At 41.9% G+C, this 26,825-nt stretch overlaps 1 protein-coding gene across 1 annotated transcript in view; it reads right to left on the bottom strand.

Annotated features, from left to right (window-relative positions):
- Positions 1-26,825, bottom strand: part of met (MET proto-oncogene, receptor tyrosine kinase) — a 75,342-nt gene that overhangs the window by 43,569 nt on the left and 4,948 nt on the right. The window contains exon 3 of the mRNA XM_044357133.1: positions 4,243-4,446. Within this exon, the coding sequence (XP_044213068.1) occupies positions 4,243-4,446 (204 nt within the window). The remainder of the gene's footprint in view (positions 1-4,242; positions 4,447-26,825) is intronic.

Genomic DNA, 26,825 nt, shown 5'->3' with positions numbered 1-26,825 from the left:
CATTTCCGGAGGGAAATCCTGAAGACCAAAGATGTACAGGGCAGTTTAAATAGGTAAACACATGAACGAGAAGCCGGATGTCCTAATAAAAGACAATGAAGAAGAATCGCTTCATCCATTCTTTTCATCTTTACTTTTTCCTCCCCTGGTCCTCATCTATCTCTCTATTGTCCTGCTCTTTCACTGCATTCCTTTCTCTTGCTCAGCAAATTTCCTTTGTTTTCCATGGTTTAAGTCTAAATTTTTTTTTTTTTTTTTTACCATATTTCCTGTTTTGTCTGTTTCTCTCTGTATTTATTGCGTTTGATATCTCCCTCTCTGTATCTTTCTCTTTCTTTGTTCTACCTTTCGTTCTGACTCTATCATTAAATATTTTACCTGTGTGATAAGACAGAAGCCTGAAATAACAAGGCAATAATGTTAAAATAATGTTCATTTTTGTCCTGCCACAGATATGTCTCCCTCCCACACGCTGCAAAAAACTCCGTCCTATTAAGTCCTATATCTCCATAACTGAGTTTTTAAAGTCTGATTTTCTCAACACAACTGAAAAAACATCAGTAAGATTATTTTAACTGGTTTCCAATCCAAATAAATGTGCACAAGTGTAACGTAGCACAGAGAACTGCCTTATTCTTTCTTATTTCAAGATGCAGACACTCTTTTTTTCAGAAAACCATTGAAACAAGTTGATTTGAATTAGAAACTAGTTAAAATAAGGTTTTAAAGACAAAAATCACTGTCTTTTAAAACAGAAAATGAAAATGGAGAGAGTTCTACAGTGCAGGACAGCTGGTCTCCTCTTCAGAACTTCTAAAACCCTTCAGCTAAAACTATGAACTTCAGCCAATTCAGCCAACCATAAAAAACAAAAAAGAAATGAAGTAGGGTCTGGGAGGAGGAGGAGGAGGAGGAGGGGGAGGAGGAGGAGGAGGAGGGGGGTATAGTAGAGAAACACACAGCAACAGCTGCACAGGACTCTCAGAGAGTAGAAAATGCCGTGCGAGGGAACGTGTCAGCGAAGCCCGCCGTTCACCATTAACGTGCCGTTCAGCTTGTAAGCCCCCTCGCACCCCTCTACCACCGTCTCTACCCTCCCTCTCTTTCCGTGCAGCTGTCGGGCCTTCTTTCCACGTCTCTCTTGCTTTTTTTTTTTTTTTTTTTTTCTCCTCCATGCATGTCTTTTCATTCTTGTGTTTCAAAAACACGTGAGGTAATTCAGCTTTTACTTCATGTGTTTCATACCACTTACGGCGTTAGGGCCTTCTGCAGCGGACTGATGCGCAAACGCGACATCACTCTCTGAACTTCACTCTCCGCAGCTGTAACCGTTGCATGCATACGGTTGTATCGTTAGAGTGGATGGACAAAATAATTTAAACACCACATGAAAAGGATCTTCGAGTGAATCACGGCATGAGAGACGCAGCTACACGGTGCTAGTCATACTGAGTTAATTGAGCTGAAAGCCAAAATGATGTATTTTACTCTGATCAGCATTCCTCAAAACAACAACAAAACAACAGTAATACAACTATAAACAGGCCAAATCCACATTTGAACTGCAGGTGCACTTGTGCTGCATGCTACAAAATAATTTAATATGCTATATCGCAGTCTAGAAAGTCATAACTACATCCCGGTGAGCATTGATTGAGTGATTTGCAGGTTAAAAGATGTTTAGACTGGAGCTGCAACGATAAGTTGATTGATTGTTTAGTCGATAGACAGAAAATTAATTGCCGACTGTTTTGTTGGACTGTTGGAACTGTTTTCCATCCACTTCTCTTCAGCAGAGCGAAAGCAGAGAGAAAGTTTTAAATGTGAAGATAATGTTTAGCCATCCTTTTGTTTACAGACCTTTGAGTGGCATTATCATTAAATTTATCGTTAATCATTACCATCTAAATGTTTTTAAGTAATCATTTCCTGTAATTGCTTCTGTTTAGCCAATACTGGTTTACCGTGTGACTACACACGCTGTTGGATGAACTGTTCATAACATACTTACCTCATGCATCTATCTGTGTATTTGTCTTATCATATTTGCCTTTCGTGCTTACCTGTTTTCCTACCAATAGTTTAAACCTGCCTAAAACAAGTACTGCCTGTTCCTTGGAGAGACGGTATGAAGGAGAGTATAGCTCGCTGTGAAAACTCAGAATAGGCTCACTAGGAGGACTCTGGGGAATAACAGTACAGTGAAATCATAACAGTCTGCGAGGGATGTAAACAAGATGTTGGATTCTGATGTCAGCGGCACTAACAGTCATTGACAGGTTCACTAGCCACTGACCGGTCCCATCTTCAGCAGCATGACTCAGTTGACAACATGGAAAATAATGATACTGGAGCCAAAGAATAAGCAAATGTGGATTCAAAGTCACCCTCTATTCGTCCCCTGAGGTTTTCAAAGCTATCCTCGACATCATCTGCCAGTTCATCTGTGTCAACCGGGGCCAAGCATGGCAGCGGTTCAAGAATTAGCTGAAGCAGTAGCTGCGAGAGCCAGGGCAGCCCTATGCACCCGTTTTAACTTCTCTACTCTGGCTCCTTGTAAAAATCCAGAATAGAACGTAAACCTACAAAACCCTTAATGAACAGGCGCCATTGTATCTTAAAGAGCTCATAGCACCTTATTACCCCGCTACAACACTACGCTCCCAGAACGTAGGCTTACTTATTGTTCCTTTGAGCCTCTAAAAGTCGAACTATCAGGCTCCTCTCTTGTTGAACCGTCTTACAGTTTCGGTCCGGGCTGGCAGACACCCTCTCTACGTTTAAGAGCAGGCTTCAAACTTTCCTTTTTGATAAAGCTTATAGTTAGAGCCGGCTCAGGCTTGCCTTGGACCAGCCCCTTAGTTCTGCTGCTATAGGCCTAGACTCCCAGGGGACTTCCCATGATGCATTGAGCTCCTCTCTTCTCCTCCCCTTCTCCATCTGTATGCATTCATGTACCATTAATGCATGTTACTAACTTGGCATCATCCCCAGAGTGCTTTGTGCTTTCTTGTCTTGCAGGAGACCTTCCGCTGCAGACCGACTGGTGTCCAGCTTGACGCCCACCACCGCTGCTGCTGCTGCTGCTATTATTATTAGTCATTTTTACCCACTGCTACTGCTTTTATTATTAGTCATATTTATATTATTAGCATTGTTTTTATTGTTATTATTGTTGTGGTTCTCTGTGACTCTCACTACCCTCTCCCCCCTCCCTCTTTCTCTTTCAACCTGACCGGTCAAGGCAGATAGCCGCCCATCTAGAGCCTGATTCTGCTCAAGGTTTCTTCCCATTAAAAGGGAGTTTTTTCCGTGCCGTTGTTGCCAAATGCTTGCTCATGGGAAAATGTAGGGTCTCTGTAAATTAAAGAGTACAGTTTAGAACTGCTCTATGTGAAAAGCGCCCTGAGATAACGTGTGTTTTGCTGCTATATAAATAAAACTGACTTGACTTGACACATACTTGTATATTCATTATGGTTGAAGTGATGCAGATTCCAGTTTAGTCTAGTACATTTATATGCAAATGCAATAGAAATAGTTTAAAACCTTCTAATCACTGCTCCGCATGATTTACACTTACAAAACTAACACCCTCCTGTCAGTGATTCATCTGTGACTCATCAGGTTTTTCCTTTGATGTTAACAAAAAGTTCATAGGTCTGACTCGTGATGTAACCATCTTCAAACTGTCGTCGAACGAGATGAAGTCTGTAGTCACTGTCCCATCTTACTTTGACTCACCTCATGACTTTATTCCCCTCAAAGAAAAACTACTGACAGACCAGGTATGAAAGCCTGAAAGCAGCTAACAAACATTTGGGAAGGTGGAATCCACCGTTGGTTTGTACGCTGATAAAGGCAAAATAGACTGTGTTTGCTCAGATGGCAGACTGGAACGTGGGTTTTTTTTTTTTGGAGACTCACTGAGCACAGGTCAAAGGTAAGCAAATTGTGCAAACAGAAAGGTCCCGGGCTTAGTCATACTTTCCCTCAACCTAATTCTAGCAGAGGCACCTGCAGCTCACACTGTGTTGTCTCCGGCAGGGTGCTTTCACTCCTCACGTACCAACATCCGATCACATTTACATGAACAATGAGAGGGGGGGGAAAGGCTCTGGTCGCAGCAGCGTCAGGGTCTCTATTTACGTCTAACTGCTAGTATTGTCCATGCAAATTAAGTTCCTGTCGGTCTTTTGCAGACGTCTATTCATAAAGGACAAAAAAGCTGAAGTTCTTTACCTGTATGTGGCGTCCGTCGGCGGTGCCCAGGTACGCCACAGCACGGCCGTGGACTGGCACCACGGTGATGGAGGTAACCAAGGTGTTTGTTAGTTCCTTGTGCCAGTACTCCAACCTTTGTACAAACTGAGTCACCTGCAGGCGGTACTTGCCCTCTTTCCCTTCATGGATTCCCTCATGCGGGTCACAGTCATCTGATGAACTCTGCAAAGAAACCCGGGCATCAGAGAGAGAGAAAAAAATAAGCTCTTTATGCCATGCTTCAAGAATAAGAAAATATACAGTTGAAATACTGGTGGTGAGAGTGCTTTTTGTTGTGGTTACAGGCATGAGAGTGATATGACATCAGACGAAGCCACGAAAATGTCAGCAACATCGATTTGGTCATGTTCAACATCAAAAAACATCCTCTTGGGAAAGTGAACTTCAGAGTAGTAAACTTGCACAAGAATAAGCAAGCAGGTAAGATACAGAAATAAATAAGGCGCAGTGAAATCATACTTTCTGGGAATCATCAGGAGGACTGGATCACTTTCTCCAAACAGATTGCTTTCCTAAAAACTACTCGTTATATAATATCATGTTGAACTATCTCCTTTCATATCTAGCCAGATGGGGGAGGGTTAAGAGCCGAACCTCTTAAGCCCCCCTTAGCTACTCTTTCATCAGGCTGTGCTCGTAATGGAGGTCTCAGTGCGATAGTACCTCTAGAGCAAGTATGTGCTTTGTTGAATAGAAGTTTGTGTATTTCATGGGAAACAGCGAGGAGACTTTTATGCTAGTTTACATTCCACGAACTAAACCCCACTTTTTCTTCTCTTTCTCTGCTTGTGTCTCCTCTCCTCCAGTTTAGAACTGAAAATCTGTCACTCCGGCTCTCCTCTTTGGTTTTCAAACGTCGCTGGGTTGTGCAGATTGTTGTGTCTGGACCCTTTGGAGCATACAGTGAACGCACAGACTGTAGCCAGAGCTGGATTCAGGGCCTTTTCTCTATCAGTACTCCCCCCTCTCTCCTTTCTGCCCAGCCCTTCTCTCTCTCTCTCTCTCTCACTGCTCTGGCTCTTTTTGTGTTTAGTCATGGCCTCCTGTCCCAGCCTCAGGTTTCATTAATTATTAATGACCCAGAGGGTGGCGGGCCTCTTGTGGCTCTTAAGGTCCTTGACCTGGCCGCTTGACCGGGCCTGAGTTTTCTGTTTTCTCAGCTTCAGTGCATGATGACCTCTTCACTGGAGTCACAGGAAGGGCTAGAGAGGGAGGGGGGGGGGGGGGGGGGGGGGGTAAGGGGGGATTACAGGTAGAATGATTACAAATTACTGATGGACGCTTTCATCCAAACTGCCTCATGGTGATATTAGAGTTTCTAGTTGTAGCACTGAATGCTTTGTTTTCCTCACAGAGATGTTCATGACCTTAGCTGTGACCTTTTATTTTGAAGTAATAACAGATCTTATTGCATCAAACTCAGTTAGTTTTAATCATTTACAGATTCGTGATCTCTCTCTCTGCCTCTACCTAAAACACTCCCTGGGTCATAAGGCCATTATTTGTGGTTTGTGTAAAACATGCTGCATCATTTGTTTAGTGTAGATCTCAAAGGCGAGCTTTGAAGATGAGAACAATGGAGGGGTAATAAATCAGGAAAGGTTTTTTTTTTTTTTTGTTGTGTTTTTTTTGTGACGTTACATAGCCGAGATGAACGGGACCACACGAAGAGGAAAGCTGAGGAAGGCAGAGAAACCTGGCAAACCGACAAGCGCACAGAAACAAACCTTGGTTAAATTAAATGTCCTCAAGGCCGGTGGCTGCAGTTATAGAGACAATGGTGAAGGCAAACACGGGGAAAATATGGAGGAAACTGAAAGCTGGCAGAAAGGTTGGAAGTTTTTTAAGCCCGAAACGCACAGCTGTGAGATGGTTCAGCCAGCTGATCTGCACTGAATTACTTCGGTGTAAAAGAGAAGAGAAGTAGTGCAAATCGGATAAGAGATGACAGTTTGTGACTGAATTTGATTTGGACAAAGCTACAGACATGCAAGACGAGATGGGCGTTTGACGTATGAGAGTTAAAGCAGAATAAACATCTCCTCTTCTTCGTCTATGTGAGTTTGTAGTGTTTGTGTAAGCACACCTTTACGATTCGTTTTAAAATACGATCCATCATAACTCCTGTCTGCACTTTCAGAACGCGGCGGCCAAACATTGAGCAAACAGTAAAAGAAACATGAGAATCTGCCAAAGATCCTCTCACTTCGCTAAACTAAAAGCATATAGAGACGTCATTGCTCCACAAAACACTGCAGAGATTATGCCACGCAGCTCGAAAAACAGGCCTTGGACTGATTATTTTCAGAGCAAACAAACAGGACTTTGGGGTGTTTGTTAAAGCGGAGCAGGATGATGGGAGGGAGAACTGGTAAGGTCTCTGAGGCATTCCTCTGCCTCTGAGAAGGTATTCCTGAGGATCAAGAGAATGAAATTGGACAGTGGAAAGGCTGTTTTGACAGGATTTCGTTTGAAGCTCCGCTGTTGTTATCCTTTGCTGTTTCTTGGCACGGAGACAGACGGTTTTAGAGGACGTCACGTCGACTCTGACATGGAGGCAAACAGCTTTTTCGAGAAAATAAAGTCTTTGACATATACTTTTTTTTTTAATTATGAAGTATGAAGTTCATGACACATTTAAACCAACCTCTATCTACAACCACGTCCAACCAAGTCCAGTTTTCACGATGCATTGTTTGAATTTACTAACCTGGGCTGTAGGTGGCAGTAAACAAGCCACCTTTTACTAAGCTTTTGCTGAGAAATATGTCCTAGCAAAGACAGAAGATCCTGCAGAATGTGTCGAATAGTCATCGAAATGCCATCTTGTCAACTTGTCTTTGAACTGTAGTCCAGTTTTAATAGATAGCTAGCCCTTTTATTACCTGCAGGTACGTGTGCTGGTATCAGTTGCTTCAACAAACCTTTGGAAATAACAATCCTACAATCCTTCTACATGAAATCAATTTCACTTTAATTAGCAGCTCAGCTTAAGGCTGAACAACATGCCTGCACAGGGCCGGAGCTGAGCCGTGACAACTGCCTACAGTGTGCAAGTCCGCATTTATATCTTGCTAGCTAGATGTATGTTTCCTGGTCTGTTAAAACAAAAAAAAAACCTTGATTGTAAGTTTAATTATTTAAGCTTTCAACTAATGCCGGCTTGGGTGTTTAATTACAGCTTGTGTCATGACCAATTTCACACCAGTGTTTTGAGACTGAATAACATTCGCCTGTCAGAGGGGCAACTGCTCTTTGCTTTCACTGCCAATAAAAATGTGTTCAGTTCAGCGATGCCACAAAGAACAATACATAAATCAGTCAGCAGATTAGTCTGAAATTGCTGACACAATACCTGAGCATTAGAGTATTACCAAAACAAATCTTATGAAGCATTTGGTGTCAGCTGTCTCAACAGGTTTTTGATACTCGGTAATACAGACACATACCTTATTTTACTCAATGTCAAGAGAGTATGACCCCTATCCTTAATGGAGGGGTTAATAATGGAGTAATGAATCAATAACATCACATGAATCTATTAATATTGATTCCATTTGAAGTGTTAGGTTTAGGTAGTTTAAACATTTCTCTTACATTCATGCTTTGGAAGATTTACAGCGTTGGAAAGTGTTCCTGATGTTCGACATCTTTCAGGCCACTTTCTGACCGTGTCTTTCAGCCGTAGAACAGGCACCGTGGGGCACACATACGTGAGATATTGTACACCTTTTTGCCCCATACTTAACTAGCAACCATTGTCCCCCCAAACAACAGCAAGGCTATAGGGTTTCAGTGTTGTGGAGCTCCCAAAGCCTGCAGCACTACTGGAAAGAGGCAAAAGAGGGGTGAAAGGTGATCTGCGTGGCTTAATGTCGTTTTCATACTCTCACTGTGGCCCCTGGGTGATGTGTGAATAGACACACCAATGCCTATGAGTTATAAACTGTGGACTGGGTTACTGGCAGAAGAGGATTTGAATACAAACACTGTCACTGCCGTGCAAAAATAGGGTAAAGGCGCTCTCGCTAATGTACAAAAATACACATGGTGTTGCGGAGGCTTAGCCCGAGTTAGCAGACTTGCACACACGCACAAACCCACGGAGTCTGTCTCGTTGCTGGCCGCTCAGCTGGCCCTCTCACTGGAATAACAGACCTTTGACCTCCGAGTTGCTTGTGCAATTGTGCGCTCCAGACAGTGGAGAGGTTTGGTTGTCATCGGGGTGTGTGGAAATGCGTTTTTCAGAGAAAGTAAAATGCAAAGGAATGTGGACTGCGCGTAAGGCTGTGTGTGTGTGTGTGTGTTGGGGGGCGGGGGGAGGGGGGGGAGTATATTGTTGCGGTAATGTTGGGACACACACTACAGCGCTCCACCTGGACTCAGGGTGCACGTTACTCTGCAACCTGACTCTCAGAAGTTGTAATAACCGCGGTGTACGTGTGCGTGCGGTGTCTAAGTACACAGGTGGCTAGTAGCTGCAAGCACATGCAACCATGTGTTAATGTGTGCGTGCATGTGCGAGTGTGTGCTGTTGTAGGGGGACTATCAGGGTGTTAGGGACAGTTAAGAGAAGCTGACAATAGGGCTAGGACAGACCCTGGCACTCACAGTGCAGCTGGCCTTGCCTTCGGGTGCGGCCCCCCCCACCCCCCAGACGCCAGGCAGGACTACAGCTTTGTTTATAATGGGGCCCTTGAGGTGGGCACGGCCACAGGCAGAAAATGGCCTCACGCATAAACAGATATGTAGAGATTACAGTAAAATTAGACATCCTGTTTCTAAGAAATGTGATAAATACTCATGGCTTAGCAAAAAAAAAAAAAAATGTAGAGAAAGAGGAACGTAGTTTAATTTCATGAAATACAGACCTCTATGATATACCGAAGACCTTGTAGAAATGTGGTACTGATAATATTGATATATCATTGTAATTGTCAAGTGCAGTGTTTAGTCTAATAGATAAAGACTGCATATATACTACTGTCTGCAGACTGGACAGTGGAAACTTTCCATGAACACACTGAAGATTTGGAAACACTATTTCAAACCCATTTGACAGCTTTTTCCAAAATGGGTTATCGAGCTTTTGAAAAAAAAATAAAAAATAGAACTAAAGAGCAAAAAAATTTGCTCTTTTTTGAAGTTGATAGTTTGGGTGTTTTTTTCTTATGCTTTGCAACATACAGCTGCTTGTTGTATCCAAAGATAACGGGCGCTCCGTGTGGTCAAAACGGTATCTTATGGATTATTTTTGGTCAATTACCACGTATGAATGTTTTCCAAAATGGATACTGTTCTGGAAACGACAGTCATCATGGAAGTCACTTACTGTGGCTGTCTCAGTGCAGCGATGCAGAGAATTGGATGTTTCTTAAATCACTGGTTTTCTAAAAGACATCCTTCATGTAGAATTCCACAAGTGTCATCTGGCAGCGTCCGAGGCCGCAAGTAGCAACTACTGAAAAGTCTTTTTCTCCGTGCATGAACGCTGAGATTAAATACAAGTGCAGTGACGGAAAGCTGGTCCCCACACTGACTTTTGCAAGCTCCTCTAAATTTAAGGCCGTCATCATCAGGTAGCCGTGTGAAGATAAGGCCGTATGCTGCTTTCTGTTCTGCACACTGTCCAACTTCCTTAAGAGTAAGACATTCAAACAGGAAGGAATACATTACGTTGTACCTGCGCTGTGCTGTAGGTGTCACCACCGGCTCCACAGGTACACGACTGGGTTCAAACTGGTGCCATTGAGTTGCATTATGATAAATGCAGGATGGTGTTTTTGGAGCATTAATCCACCAAATGAGTCAACTGGGGGTGGCTGGAGGCTCAGGAGGTAGAGTGATTGGTGGTTCGATCTCGAGCTCCTCCCGTCCACATGTCGAAATGTCCTCGGGAAAGACACCGAACCCCAAATTTTCCCCGATGCTTAGGTCGGCATGTTGCGTGGTAGCTTGCTGCCACATGTGCGTGAGTGGATAGGTAAAGCACGGTATAAATGCAGCCATATTTGCCATAACCGAAGATATTCGAGTCGTCCATCATAACTGTTTGCTGACCTTTCAACACAAAGGGAAAAATGATATTCAGTATGATTTACTGTTTTCTTTTGTGTAAAGGAATGTATGCGGTCGTTTCATTATTCATGCCCGCAACATGTAATTTACATTTCAGAGTTCATGCTTATTTCAAGCCTGTGTTGGGAAAGTCTTTCCCAGAAAAAGAGGTGGGAATGAAAATCCTTAACTTTCCAAATTTTTTATTTGTTGCCCACAATGATGTACTGCCCACAAACAACAACTATCCAAAAACAGCCCACAGATGATGGCATAATTCCCTTCCTTATTTTTCTAATAAGTGCAACGAATCACTTCCTGTGCAAGTCTCTTTTTTTTTTTTTTTTGTTGTTGACCAAACTAAGAATTCTCACGCACTGCTTGAGTTTCTCTTGTTCAGCCAAGATACTGAAAACAAGATCTTATTGTTTCATGAAAATGTTAGAGGATTTTAAAGCCTCTCTGTTTCTCCCCCTTTCCTCCGACCCGTCCTGTGTTAAACTTTGTCCTCTCACCCACCTATCCTCCTCATCCCCCTTCAATTCTTCTCTCGACTAACCACCTTCCTCTCTTTTTTTTTTCTATTTCCTTTACCTCTGCGTGCGCACACACACACACACACACACACACACACACACACACACACACGGTCAATTTGGCTGTTAAAATAATCTGTAGGTGTGTGAGTATGTATTTGCGTGTGTTCTCCAAGCTTCTCCCACAGAGGAACAATGCAGCTTCCAGCCTCTCAGCGCCTCTAAATCACCTTAACCGTATGAAAGCTGGCTGGTTGAACGATGATCCCGCGTCCTCTGTCTCCCTCTGACTCCAATAAGACACTAAAATATCTCTGAGAACACAGAAATGATTTTTCACGGATGCTTGACACAGCGGCTTCTTTTCCTTCATATACGAACATATTTTTCTCGTCTTCTTCTCGGAGATCTGGAATTTATGTGATTCAAAACAAGGGGAAGAATGATGGACTGCTAGGTTCGGTGAACGGGGGCCAAAAGACACTATTTCTGCCCTGTCTGAGACCTGCTTTGATTCCATTTCTCCTAAACGGCAACAGCACATTCTTCAAATGAGCTTTCCAGAGTCGCTCCGAAAAATCCACAGTTCGGTCAGACTGACACAGTAGCTGAAGTTACAGTCCGCAGATCAAAGGGGATTAGATAGGTCAACGCCTTAATACATTCTTATATCCACAGATAAAAATGAGATATTAAGCAAGAATATTTTTCACAGAAGAAGAGTTCTCATAATTATTCAGGCCAATTTCTGATGTATTTTACATGGCAGATAGTTGGCTTTTCCGTTGATGATTGATAATGAGGTTACATCTATGCAGCTCTTAACCAAGGTGTTTCATAAAAAGCTCCTGACATATGAGATGCATTACACCATATAAACTCCGGCTTGTCATGCTTGGCGTACATTTTCCGGATGAAACATACAGTAAAACACTCCTGCAGGACTCATACGTTTCCTCCCTGACATTTATTTGTTTAAAAACCGAGGTTACATCAATATTTGTGACATCATCCTTGCTGTGGCAAGGACCCTCATGTCGGTTATTAGTGGCTGCTTGTAACGTCAGAGAGGGAATTTCATACTAAAAAGACTGGAACAGATGCTCCGTATTTCAGACCGCTGAAGTCTCATATTAGCCTCATCTGAACCTTACAAAACATTTTTGCACTGAGGGAGGGCTGGATTTTATCCCTCATCACGTACGTATATTAAAATTGTTTTAAGAAGGGATTTCTTCAAGGCCAATACGGACGGGAGAAACAATTAGAGCGACCGATAAGTGTTTTAATGTAGCTTTGGGCTTGTGAGTATTGTTTTAAGACAGACTTGAATAAACGTGAAGCTATCCTTGAAGTTTTATTATTATTACCTCAATAATTCACAGCATTTATAGGAGACCTATGATGCTTTTTGTGATTTTCTATTATTTTTATACTGTTCTGATGTTGGCTGTCTATGTTAAAATATGGTCAAACTTCCAAAAAGTATGAAAAATGCTTCCTGCAAGTCCCAGACACAAGTCAACTCTCTACAGAAATGGTGCAAAGATAAACTACAGATCAATTATTACACATATAGCTCAGAGTGACTGGAGAATGCTACCCATCAAGAATTCAGGGTTACATCAAGATGCATACAGAAAGCATCAAATCCCTACAATGTGAGTATCAGGATTTGTATTCCAGGACACCAAAATCACCAAAAAAAAGCATTTTTTCAATTCCTGCTATTGGCGTACATTGTATCTAGTTCTGCAGACCGTTTAAGGTATTTGAAAGGTCTTCCTAGAAACAATATCCCTATCCCTTTGTATAATTCACAGACCTCACTTTGAAGTGTTTTTACTGGAACTACTTTGAACAAAAGGAAAAAGGCCATCAAGACGGTTATCTTAAAACCTGGACAAGTAAAACCAGAATTATCTGCATGGACATCTACTTCTAGGTTTGTTTTTTTGGGTGAAACTAAACCTTGAATGTTAGGGAGTTTACTTTCACACCAGATGAATGGTGTACGTATCAAAGCACTTTTTATGTATAGTCCCCAAGGGTAAAAATGACTACAAGTATAATGTGGATGAATATGGACGTAAACACCCCCAGACACCCTGTCCTTATATTTTCTGACTGCGCTGTAACTAAATGAGTAATGACACGGGTTAATTGTCAGGCTGCAAACAAGCACCACATCATGCTTTGTTTTTTCAGCCAGCTTATTACTCACTGAGGACGTTATTTTAGAGCATTAATGTCTTTCTGAGGTCAGATCCATCTCCAATCTGACAGCTAAGTGGAACGATCGCTCGTTTTTTTACTAAAGCAGCTGCCATTCCTACATGTGCTCTTAATTCCAGAAACACTTTAAAGTTTAATGTTGGGGCTGCTGCGCGGTCTTAGCGCCACTCATCTACACATATGGCTTAATTAGCATTAGAGTTAGATTTTATTTATTGATTATTACAATCAGAGAAGTAGCCAAAAAAGTGCGTCTGTTCTGCTGTGTGCCACCATGCAACAGTATCACTGAAAATGTCAAAATAATTGTCCCTTTGTGTCGAGAGGGCCTACTGTACATTTGATTTGAAGCAGGGATATGCACATTACATTACTGCATAGCTCTCAAAAGATATAAACTGACATTTTTCAAGGTATTCAGCCAATTCTTTTTTTTTTCCAGAATTCCTGCTTCCAAGCAGTCTGGAATAATCAAATCCATCCACCGGTGCAGACACTTGGCAGAATCTTCACAGTGAAGATTTCACTGTGAGCAGAAATTGCCAAAAACAGCTCCTCGGGCCTTTTCGCTACCATTTAAAGCATAAGGCATTCATGACTATAAGTGGCTCTCTCTGCTTCTCATTTTTTTCAGATCTAGGAGGTGATTTTCTGTCTTGGAGATATATTGATCTGAGGGAGCCTTGCTCATACATGAAGGAAGGCAGGGAAACAGCAGCAGCTGGAGAGTTGTGGCCCAACAGCAGCCATTGAGGAACAGCCAGATAACCTCAGGTTGTAAACAGCCCTGGCCTGTGTCTCGGCAGCAAGGCAGCTTATCTACCAAGGGTCAACATAAGGTCTGAACACGCCGGGATCCTCATCTCAGCTCCGTCTTGGATGAAATGAGATCACTGGCAGGCGTTGCGCTGGCAGATACACTGTGCTCGTACTTATACTAGAGCTAAGATCAGAGCCAGATGAAGAAAACCAAACAAATACGACTGCGGAGCACCAGCGACAGCGCGGGAGGGAGGAGGAGGAGGAGGAGGAATCTGAAGTGTAGCGGTGTGGAAGAAAATGTTCTTCGCAGGGAATGTACTTTTTTTTATTGCTCAGCTGCACTGCCTTTCATATTTGCCCCTTTTCAACAAGTGACACAGGAAAGCAAATGTAATATTCCAGTAGCTTTGCATGGAAACAGAAAGAGCTAAAAATAAGGGTGAAATCCCATGAAAACACAAATAACCGAAACCTCATCAAAAAAGTTCTGAAAACAGCTTTTTTTTTTTTTTTTTTATAGAAGCAGATCTTTATGTAGTCGCCGTAAAATATTTCACTGCATAGCGTGACAGCTTGCAGGTGGCAACCACTTGTGCGCTTCAGAGTCTCTCTACACTGCGTGATGAAGAAAAACAAAAGACAAATCAGCATTCTGCCTCTGTCCTCAGAAAACTGACCACGAGAGCAACAAGGCATCATTGTGCTACTTTTTCACACTTATAAAATCTCCTGGAAGTTGGCATCTTGCTTCGTAGCGTTGCTCAATCTCCTTCTCTCTCTCACACACACTCTTACACATATATCAAAGATCTTCGGGTCTCGAGTTCTGAATAATAATTTTGCTGCATCTGCTTGTGCTCACTTACTGAGATACCAGGCCTGAAGCCAGAATTTTTAATACTCAGGACTGGAAGGAGGACTGAAGGATCTCTGTATTCTGACTTCATAATCAGAGCTCGGTTCCATGTGCAGGCTGGATGGTGATGCAACCTAACATTAACAATAGTTTCTTGAGGTTAAAAGCAAACTGGTACTCAAGATATTTGTTTTCCAAAACAATAAAAACAGCAATTTTCTCAAGTTTGCAAAGCTAACACAGACTAATTCTGTATTCCTATAAAACTAAAAATAGCCAATAGCTGTTTAGGGAAAGTACTTTAAAAGCTATTTTAAGACCTTCTTCTCACTCCCCTTGAACGAACAGTTTTGGTAGAGTCCAGCTGGTGATGAAATAGAGCTGCTTTTGACCGTAAAACACATTGTTCAGTTCCGAGAAAAAGCTACTCAGCCACTCTCTCAGGTGTGAGCTTGCCTTCCTCCCGCAATATGATTCAAGCAGGATCACCGGTGAGGAGGATAAGATCAAAGCCTACGGAGACAATATCTGCAGTGTCCCAGGGATTGACTAGATAGCTTCTCTGTTTGTGGTGCATTGTTTGGGAGCATGGCGAGGTGATAAAAAGCCATGCAAGTGTGCGGACAGGGAGATGGGGAGGGAGGGTTTCTTCTCTATTCACCTCTTTTACTTAAGCATACAATCAGGCACAATCATTTGCTTGCATTGTGTTGGGATTACTGGTTGAATGGAATGGGAAGGAGGGGGAAGGAGGGGGAGGGGGAGGGATTAGACTTCATCTGATGTGACACCTTCTCTTGGAATGACATGGTGTCTGCTTCCATTTGGTTGAAAAATGTAGGTTACTCGATAGGTTATCTGTGTATTCAGGAAGCCTGATGGAGCAACAAATCAATAGAAATGAAACAGATTGTCCAGATCAAAAGAAACCTAAAGGGTCAGTTCAACCAAACGATAAAAAACTTTCTCACTTTCCTCTGGCGGTATCCAGCCATGCATAAGGTTTTGGTTTTATTTATCATAAACGACCATGTTATACAACGGAGGTGAACGTTTGTGATTCTCAAGGCTTTGAAAAGTCAACGCAACAAAGAAATCTTAAGATCTTACGAAATCTCCTGAAAGATATATTATTTTATCTCACAGCAACACGTAAATGTAATTTTTCCAACGCTGTCAGCACCATAAATTGGATTCTATTCATCTCCATAAGCATCGGGGTAGTGGCTGAAATCCCAGAGACGGATAAATAAAACCACCTGCATAGCTAGACTCCACTAGAAATATGTGAGAAAATAAGTTATGCCGTTTGTGCGAACCGACCTTTTAAGGACTCTTCAGCTGCACGTATGGCTGTTTATGGAGGTAATTTTTTCCATGCATGGAGTCAGCTGACCAATTGGGTGGCAAAATAAATGACAATGTGTGTATGTCAGTGATTATGGAGCGGCTGTGACTGAAGCGGTAGAGCGGGTCCATAAATTATGTCCTCGAGCAAGACGCTGAACCCCAAATTGCTCCTCAATGGCTGGGCCACTGTCTCCTTTCTCCTCTTCTTATTTTCTCCATAGAGCGCTTTGAAATAACCGCTTTAAAATGAAATATAATTAGTTGAGTTGACATGCAGCTACAGGATGAACCGGTTAGAGCATGCAAGTTTCTGTCCATGTTGCTTTGTGGTATCGACCGGGTCACCACCCAGACTGTCTACGTAGACAGGGTGCACGCTGCCTTTTCATGTATTCGCTTAGTCTAAGTACTAAAGCTTGAGAAATATGGAGATGAGGTAAGCTTTCATTTCTGTCCTCCCAGCGTCTGTGGTTGCAGGCCTGCGCGGATCATTTGCTGCTCTGGTGAACTTTGTGATTATGAGCGTTTCAAAGGGCCAGACTCAGACCTTATGACAAAGCTTGAAGGATCCGAAGCCAAGGAAATGAGAGCGATCCGGGGTCGAGGTGAGGCCGCCACTCAGCGCAGCAGCAGCAGCAGGAGAAAAGGAGATTGCTCTCGGTCCTTCATTTAGAGCACGGGGGATGACAGATAAGCATCCGCACGCCTCATTTCAGTAGAGAGCAGGATATCACCATGTGGTGAAATGGAAGAGTAGGAGGCATGCCGCTGATTAGGAAATAGCTCTGGGGCCTTGACTCATAAGCTCAGTCGAGCAGAGCTCCTCCATATCTGACACTGAACAAGTGTATCATGAATGGCTTCTGGCACTGCTGGCAAGTGTCTGGTAAGGAAAGCATTTATGAAATCCAATCAGAGATGAGTCTGTCATCGGGGTGGTATTTGAGGAAAGTGTCTCATTTGCGAGACAGCGTCAAAACAAAAAAAGCGAGACGACTCTGCCCGCAACGATCACCGCAGCACTTTGTGTAATTGACCAGAAACAAACAATTTCATCCATTAAGCATGCACAGCGGAGGATATATTTACACATTCACCAGCTACGTTTCAGATGCAGTCGGGTCGCAAAAAGATAATTATTTTTTACTATAAATACATTTTTGACTAATTAAATGATATAAAATGTAGATAAAATGTTGGAAAACTGTGAAAAACGGCCTTGTTGAAATTGTTAAATAGCTTTTCTACCAGTTTTAAATCCAATTTATAATAATACAAAACAGAGAGAAGCAGCAAACCTGAAAACCTGAACAAGTGACAGATGAGAAGAGACAAAACAACAAATGACAGCTGTTTATCTGACACAGACATAGTTAGCACTAAAAAAAAATCTTATCAGCTATAGCCTAAGTTTAACAGTATTTGGCTGATGGTGGCTGGTGGTAATTTCCCACCCTGCTTATTGGAAGACAGCTTGCAGGCACTGACGGTTTGCATATTTACTACTTTACCCTTTATCTAGGGAACAAAGATAAGATGTGCATACAAAAGCCTTAGCAGAAAGGATCTACACACACCTCCAGCTTTCCAGCAAAACAAGAAACTGAACTCCTCGGCTAATTATTAACTCTGCGGATCCAAAACTAAATACTGACATTGAGTGAATGTGAAATCATGTAGAAAATCGCCAGGAAATGCCTGCAGACACGAACAGACACAAAACGGGGCCCCGATACCGCCGAGATGGACAGATAGTGTCGAAACAGACTTGCTGCAATCCTTGCATGACAGATTTATCTTAAACTATTGAAGAATTATGTCATCTGTTATTTTGTGAGGGGATCATTACGCAAGTATTGAACGAGATAAATGACCCATTGCAGCACAAATCGACTCGCGGCTCTACATGATTGGCACTGCGTGTGTTTCAAAAACAGGTAAAACTTTTTCTGTGACACCAATAACGTTAGATGGAGTCCATGTGTTCGTGTTTATTTCCTGACATGCTGGATGTAGATGCTGACCGAGCCTCCTCCTCCTCCTCCTCGTACAGAAACGACCTGCCCGGACACGGCCGCCACGTGACGCAACGGCCCACCTGAGGGCGGCGGGCACGCACAGCTGCCAGCTCTCACCGACAACACACGACACGCCATATGGACAATCAGAGTGTGTCGGGTCAGGGCATGTAAACTGTTTTCCATGATGTTATAAACACACGAACTGTAGCTTACACTGGCACGAAGCTTGTTTTGCACTCGCTGACATGGCTGATTATGCGCTGCAGCTGCCAATCACTTACTCATCATTGATTATTTTCTCGATTAATCATGATTAATTGATCATTTGGTACATAAAATATAAAAAAAATGTGAAAAGGTATTTGGTTTAATATCAGAGAAGAATGAATTTTAAGTTTTTCTGAATTTTTTGCCTAAAAAAAATACTTTACTGCTGCTTAAATTTCCTTCAATGGAAAGTAATAGTAGTAAAAAGTGCAATGTAAGTGAAGTGCATTTGTGTTTTTTATAAATTTTATGCGGCTGTGGTGAGCTGATCTGAGTCTGATCTGTCAACAAACCAACATAGTTGTCTTACTCTACCGTGTATGCTCTTGTGTGTGTATGCATGTGTTAAGATCTGTGTGAAAAAGTGTGTGTTATGAGATAGATGCAGGTACCGAAACACAGTCGATCTAATCTCGTTCTCATTACAAACACACACACACACACACACACACACACACACACACGCAGTGGTCTTTATCGGAGAGACTGAAGGCTTACAAGGAGCAATATGAGAAGGACAGGACCGGACAAGAACGTAGTATTTTCATTCTTTTGTTGATTCCCGTATGCTGCTGGAGACCTGCCCGCCCAGCTGAGGAGCACCGCTGGGTCCTACACCCGTCTTAATGATGGCACGGACAGGCTCGGGCATGCGGGACGCAATCTGTGACATCTGTTGTAAAAAAAAAAAATCCACAGCAAGGTCACTGATGTCTTTTGATTCGCTTTTATAATTTTTCTGGGTGTCACATCATCCTATTATAGGAGGGAACAGCTACAAGTGTGGCATAAATTCTGAAATCTACTACTGCTATTTCTCTCTACTCTGCACATGTGGCACTTATTGCATGTCTGTCTGTCCTGGAAGTAGAAGTGAAATGGAAAACTGAGTGCTCAATCCAGCGTAGTGAGGTAAGAAAGAAAAAAAAAAAAAAAAGCAGATTTACAGTGAATGGTAATGCATTTTCTGGCTGCCAATCGTATAAATGGCACATTATGTAATGTATTTTATCATGTGAGCTCCAACTGCCTTGTCTAGTGGTACTTAATCAGCAAAATTGAAGGATTTAGGGATAAAATGTCAATAACAAATTTCCGTAACGAGATTAAAAGGTCACAGGACCGCACTAACATAAAAATGACATCTCGCTATTCATCTTATCTTATCCCTAGTGTGTTATATATTCTTTGCAGCATCTTGAAAAAGAAGAACTTCTGGATGATGATAATGTTGACGTATGTTTACCAGCCCCAGTAAAGCCTAATACAGAGGGAGAGTTCAAGCAAACAAATACCAGCTTAGTGATGGCATGAGCAGGCTCGGGCATGTGGGGCTCTAAACCCTCACATCCCCAGCAGCACCCACTGAATCAGCAGCACTACTGCTGAATGCAAAGTATTAAGTGCATTTATCGTGAGGTTGCTGTGGGTCTAATTATCTGCAACTCTCCCAACTGTCACTGGAAAACTACAGCACATGCACAAACTATCACTGATACTTTAACTGATGACTGATTGATCAATGATTGCTGTTGTTATGGTACATCTCCTGTCACAGGAGGCAATGTCTGACACATGCAGTTTGCAGTGTTTTCGCTGCAAGGCAACTGATGCAAAATCATACATCTCCCAAAAAAGTAAGAATAAATTCCATATGACAGTTTCATGTTAGAGCTCACAGTGAAATATAGATTAAGAGCAGATGGGCTGAGACTGAAGACAAAACAGTTTGCTTTATGTTCCTACATATTTACTATGTGGCATTTCTCGATATGTCATTCGTGCTCTCTCATGATTTTATCATCTTGGTCATCTCTTTTCCTTTTTCTTTTCTCACCTTCTGCATAGATCTTTGTAACTACTGTATGTCGGAGTAATCAACTATTTCTCGAGCAGCTTTTAAAGGCTTTTGAGAGAAGTTCAAGTCAGGATGAAAGTCTTTCAGAACTAATCTGAGGTCAAGATGCAACTGATCAAGCATCTGAATGCTGCCCATTAAAATGACATGGAATCTTAGTGAAAGAGATCAAGTGCTTTCATTGTACAAAGCCTGGTGAATAAATATTCCAGATGTACGATTATGAAAATTAAAAACATATCACTGAGCTACACTGCTGCACTGGGTGACATGTTCCTTTCCCACAAGGATTACAGTGACCTTAGTTTGTTTAAAAAACGGCTCAAAAGACTAATAACAGCGATCACGTTTTCAGTCTCCAGAGAGAGGTACCGTTACAGCGGTTTGCTAGCTTATTGTGCTACATATCACAAGCTCTCCACTTTGCACGACACTGTAAATTTCTCAAAGAATTTCAGTGTCGAAAGGTTGTGATATGTAGCCATGGATGTATAATAAGAGCTGGATAGGGCGCCGCCGCTCAGCCTTGCAGCCAATTTTTCCCAGTGGCCACTCGTGGTATTGCAGCAAAAAATCCCCCTGCGGCCCAAAAAGGATTTTCTCCCATAGACCACCATTGTAAAAGAGACGCCTGTAAAACTGTTGACAGGACGCCTCGCACTGCAAACAACGTCAATTATGACTCTTTCTATTACGAACTTTTGATCCATGGAGGCTTGATGTTTGTAAAACTTTCCTCGAGCCAAGAAAAGCGATTTAAAAACCAGTGACGTCATCACAATGTAAAGTCTATGGGCTGAGCGGGAACTCGCGGGCGGGGCCAACGGGGGAAACTCTACTGTGCATATCCAGCGGGCCGCACAACGCGGAAGCAAACCCGGAAGCTAGAAACTTTTTTTGGCGTATGCGCCAGGCGAACAATTCTTATAGGACTGAATGGGGGCCGTTTTTAGTCCGGTATCCAGCTCTTATAATACATCCATGTATGTAGCACAACAAGCTAGCAAAGCTCTCTTAACAGAACCGCGTTCCTGTGCATGTGCAGCGGTGTCCGCCGTGCACAGAACTACTCTCCATTGACTGAAAAAGTGATCTCTGTTTGGAGCCATTTAAAAAAGAAACCTACTATGACTGCACTCTTCACAGTGAAGGAACATGTCATCCGGTTCAATGGTGCGGCTCATTGATGAGTTTTTTTATAGTTTTTGGGAGACAACGTAGGTGTCTGTCTCAGAGACATAGTTCTATTTTAGGCTGCTTTACAATCTGAACATACAACACCTTCTATCTTTGGCAACTCCATTCAGAGAAAACATTTTTTAAAAATCCTCTCATGGGATGAAAGTTGCAAACAACATAAGATCTGTTGCTCAAGAGTTGCATGTAGATGTTGTTAAAGCAAACCTCTACTGCATGCTCTGCTCTACATTCTTTTACTCAGCGCTGTATGCAAATAAACTGTAATCTTATCTTATTTAGTGACCAAACAACTGACTGGAAAAGTCTTGTATATCTTGGAAGTCATATAACTGGTTCCTTATTCATAATCAGAAATTATTAGGAATTCCTTAACAGTGTATAATAAAATCGATGGGCCTCTGTGGCATCTTTTCGAGCCAGCGTTTAAAGCTTGTTCATTAAAACAGGCCGGCTAATTAAAATGACTGTCGGTCAAAAGCGTCTCCCAGCTGGAATTATATTACACACACTATAATCAATCAGGCTGAAGATTCAATTTAAAAGCAATCAGCATTTGGTGGGTTTTCTCGAATCAATGGTAATCCGATGATAATTTTGACCTCGAATGTGGCCGTTCTTTATTTTTAGTCTCAAATGTTCCTTGCTCCCTCAATAGACTTATGGGAATGGGTACCAGGCGTGTTGGGGTCACTCCAAACCCCTGTTATGGCTCTACACACTACATTACCCAGCAAATGGCCAAACATGTTTTTTTTTTTTAAAGTGATATTGTCAAGCCACAGCACATTCTGGGGGATTATATCAATTGTTTTAAGAGCTTTTTTGAGGAGGGGTGGAGAACTACTGGAATACTTGACTCCAAAAAACTATGTTAATCATATTAAATCTTTACTCAATTCAGGTTAAGGCTGAAACTAACGATAAATTTCATGATTAATTAATCTGTTGATTCTTTTCTTGATTAATTGATTAGCTGTTTGGTCCATAAAACGTCAGAAAATGGTGAAAAATCTCAATTACAACAGTCTAAACAGTCCATAACCCAAAGATATTCAGTTTACTGTCATAGAGGACTAAAGAAACCAGAAAATATTCGCATCTGAGAAGCTGGAACTAGAGAATTTTGGCGTTTTTTTCTTGAAAAACTCAATAATTGGTGATTAATTTTCTGTCCATTAACTAATCGATTGATTGAGTAATCCTTGCAGTGCTAATTCAGGTCAAGTTTTGGTTTACATGCTTGAAAAAATAATTAGAATTAAAGTATCGTTAAGTGCCCAAAAACCAGTGTGTGTTCATTGTGTGCACAAAAATTGGCGGATTACTCCTTTTACATAAATAAATGAACTCATTATAAGTTCAACCTTTTGATATTGTTTCTACTTTTGCTCAAATCAAACAATTGAGTCAACTGCGGCCTTTTTGAGTGGAACTACTGTTAAGTGCCTCTGCCTGTATAAATACAGTTCATAGCAAAAGTAAAATCGTTGGAAAATATTCTAAACTGTGCCTAGAAAAGTAGCATAATTCCAAAAAATCTGCTAAAGCACAGTAAGCTGTAGTTACGCTCCAGGTCTCATGGTAAAGACTTGTAATTATTTCTTCAATGTCACGTTCTTTATGTAACCGAGAGCTGCCTGAGGACAGAAATGGCCCTAAAGAAACAATAAGAAAAGCAGATTTGTTCTATCACGTAGACAGCCTAAAAGAGGGCCACTCATCATTACAACATTTATCATATCTTGCTGCTTAAACTGGAGTTAAGAGGCACGTCTGAGCTGACAACCACCACTTAAAAACTTCAAAACATGCTCTTACACTGAGATTTCAACCTCAGCCAGATTCCTCCTAGAGAGTTTTTTTTCTGCCAAAAATACAATTTGGTGGAGCAAACGACAAAAATAACCTGCTGTGTGCTTAAGTATGCCTCCATCGAACAACTTTTATGAATTTATGGCGGCGCTTATCTCTTCCCAAACCTCATAATAACAGAGTCTACCTGCCATATGCCACTGAACACTAGTCGTAAATCTATTAAGTACTGCTATGATTAGATCCATTAAGTCCAAGCTTACAGCACGTGCATCGGATGGGACAGTTGCACAATGGGCTTACCGATTGTTTCTTTACCTGGCAGCTGAGGACAAGAGGATACAAGAAAGACGGTCAGCGATAAAACTTGAAAACGGCGTCACTGAGATAAAAGCTCTTTTGGCTGCAGCGATTCAGCACTTAACCTGCTGCGTCTGTGTGTTTGGAGGCTCATACTCAGAGATGAAAATATTTGGAAACAGCAGATTTTTGTGCCATTTGTCTGTGCTGAGTCTACTGAAAAAAAAAAAAAAAGCCAGCACTCTGGTTTTTAGTGTGTGTATTTAATGCATGTGTGTGTCTGAGTTACTGAAAGAGGATCACTAAATGAAGTTAATCTTGCAGCTGCAAAAGGAGGAAGTCAGCATAATATAAAAATCGTGTTGTTTACAGACTTATCGAAACATGCCATACTATACAACACAGAAGTTAGAAACAGAAGGATTCCTATGATAATTACACACTGTACAGATGCTCCTGTACCTCCAGCAAAACTGATGTCATGCCTCACATCAACCCAGTAATCGAGTGAGTCAAGAGGAAAGAATGTCTAATAACGGAATAGTACTCTCATTCAGTCAGTCACTCTCGCTCGTGAGTGATCGAAACAACAGTTTTCATATCGCCGCTCGCTGTCAAGAGGTGGAAACAGACAATTACTGTTTGGGAGTTCAGGAAGGAAAGGTTTGCTCAGCAATCATCACTCGGTACAAATAAACTTTTGTTTGGAGCCGCCATAGCATCAGGCGATAGTTTGTTTGATTTGTAACACTGTGATTTAGTATTTAATCCTGTGCACGGTAGCTCAACAGGCTCTCTGAGTTATCGGTTTACAGCAGAGGATGGCTTCTAGCTTTTTCACATTCCAAAAACACCGCAAACGTCTCTGTTAAGCATGACATCAGAGAAAAACTTGTCACATCTGTTCACCAAAAGATGCTCAAGGAGCGAGGAGCGAGGAGGCCCTCAAACACTGAACGTTTTTCATCTGGTTCCGACGTGCTCTGTGACAAAAAATGTGCCAAATTTGCAGCTGTCCACCAAAAAAAATTGAAATAGACTTCTCTTACGTGCAATATTACTGAGTGAATACAACAGGCTTTAATGTGGACCACAGAATTTTGTAAAAAGCTTTGATCATATCAAAATATGACACCTTAAAAAGTCCATAAGAGATAATTTTGATCGATCAATCCAACATCAACCCAAATAAAAAGGCTCTTTGGTGTTACCGATGCAATTTCCACTTTCCCACAGGTGCTGGTAACAGGTGGGGGTCGAGGGGAGGGGGAGGCCTCGCCAGCATGGCCGGCTGCCACGGCGGGTCGAGGGATCATCTTCCGCCCAGCTGCTGATGCCCTGTTATCCCTGAGCCATTCATCACGGCTCGCTGAGAGTCAGATATGCGCTGCCCCCCGAACCCCCCCCCCCCCCGCCCCCCCTCCCGGCTCCCCAGCATTCCTCGCTTTCCCCAGTGGATCTCCACTGCTGATAGCTGTCAGGACCCCGCTGATGTACCCAAACACCCACCCACCATGTATTTGCATGTATTTGCAAAGCTGGTTTGAATCTGTTTTAAGAACTGAACCACATGTCACTTTCGTGTTTCTGTCTAATCTCTTCAATGCAGTCTGTGCCTTTAGAACCACTACATACTACGGGCATAACAATGTGTTTGCAATTATTATGTGTACTCCTCCCCTCCCCAAACATTTTGTTATGCATAAAGTTTTAGATTCACCTTTCCACTCAGCCACTAGTTTTCCATTAATTTCTAAATTGTATGAAAGTCAATTAGTAGAGTCTTGAAGCTTGTTTGAGGTGTGTAATCCATCACAGTGAGCATCAAGTCTGCATTCCTTTTGTCAATTGTTGCATGGTAATTCAGTTTAAGTGCAGATTGATTTGTAGCATTAAGTCTTTAAATCACCTGTAATGTACTTTACCCTGTAATGATAATGAAATGTTGGCACGAGTCAAAGGAACCCTCTGGAATTTTTGACCACTAGTAACGCCATGGAGACATATTTTGATGAGCGGTTCCCCATTTTGTTTGTATGTGACACACACATAAAGTATCCACACAAACCCCACGGATACACGTTCCAGTTTCACACTATTCCACTACTAGTGGACAACCAGGAAACATTGAAATGCACCATCAAAAAAGCAGAGAAGAAGAAGAAGATGATAACTGAAAGCTGGTGTATGGCTGTAAACAGTGCAGGTTTAGAAAAAATAAAAATATATTTTTAAATCTGCTTTGCAAATATTTTACAAATAAGGAAAGGCATTCATTATTAGACCTAAAGGACACACATAACATTCATTACCAAATGAATGGAAACAAATGTTTGGAATGGTCGTAAAATCTATTGAAATTTCTAAAAACACAGCAGCATTGTTTGCAAAATGGTTAATTGCAATATAAAGAGTACAAAATGTGTGATAAATAAATGGGATAAAAACATACAAACCCACTGCTACAACCACACAAATGCTTTAAACCTACAGTGTTATGGTACACGGTCGTGGTGTGCTGCCAAGTTAAAAGCAGCAATAAATGTTCCTACTGTGGACGCACACGCAATGATGTTTAAACTAGTCTGCTGACAGTAATAGAAAAAAAAAGTTATAACCTTCGCAGTAACACACACACACACACACACACACGCGCATACACACACCCAATGTTTTGACAGAAGTCTTCGTCGGGAGCGAGCTAGGTGTTTGCACACGACTCTAACATTAATCCTGTATGTGCTTGCCCTTTTACAACATATTTACAGTACAATATATCCAGGAGACTATGGCAATCCACTGCCTGACTGGTGATATACTGTACCGACTGACGCTGAGGTTAAGTAAAGATGAAGTCAGAGAGGCAGCGGCTCAAGTACACATATTGACGGACCCTTTTGGCAGGGTGGTCGGCAGTTAACTTCATGTCACTATTGATCAGGTGATACAACTGATTGATTGAGTCAATGTTGATGGATTGGAGGTGAGTGAGTAATGGCGGGGGGGTAACGAAGTGGCTCGCATCAGTATGGGGAGGGGTGATGGTTACTACAGTACAACGCATATGAAGGTTTATACACATTTTAGGGCCACAATGTATAGGATGAATTAACTTAAATTAAGCCATTATATTCAGAAGAGATGCGATTTTGTGATTTTCTGTCATTTATATACTATTATAATTTGGGTTGTCTATGTTAAATACTGTCAAAGTTCCAAAACTTGAGGTGAACCTATGTAAAAATGCTCCCTGCAAGTCAAAACCTGCCTTGAACGCTTCATTTGCA

This window comes from Thunnus albacares, chromosome 7 (genome assembly GCF_914725855.1).
Source record: "Thunnus albacares chromosome 7, fThuAlb1.1, whole genome shotgun sequence".
Lineage (NCBI taxonomy): Eukaryota > Metazoa > Chordata > Actinopteri > Scombriformes > Scombridae > Thunnus > Thunnus albacares.
This window is presented reverse-complemented; position numbering and strand designations above follow the sequence as displayed.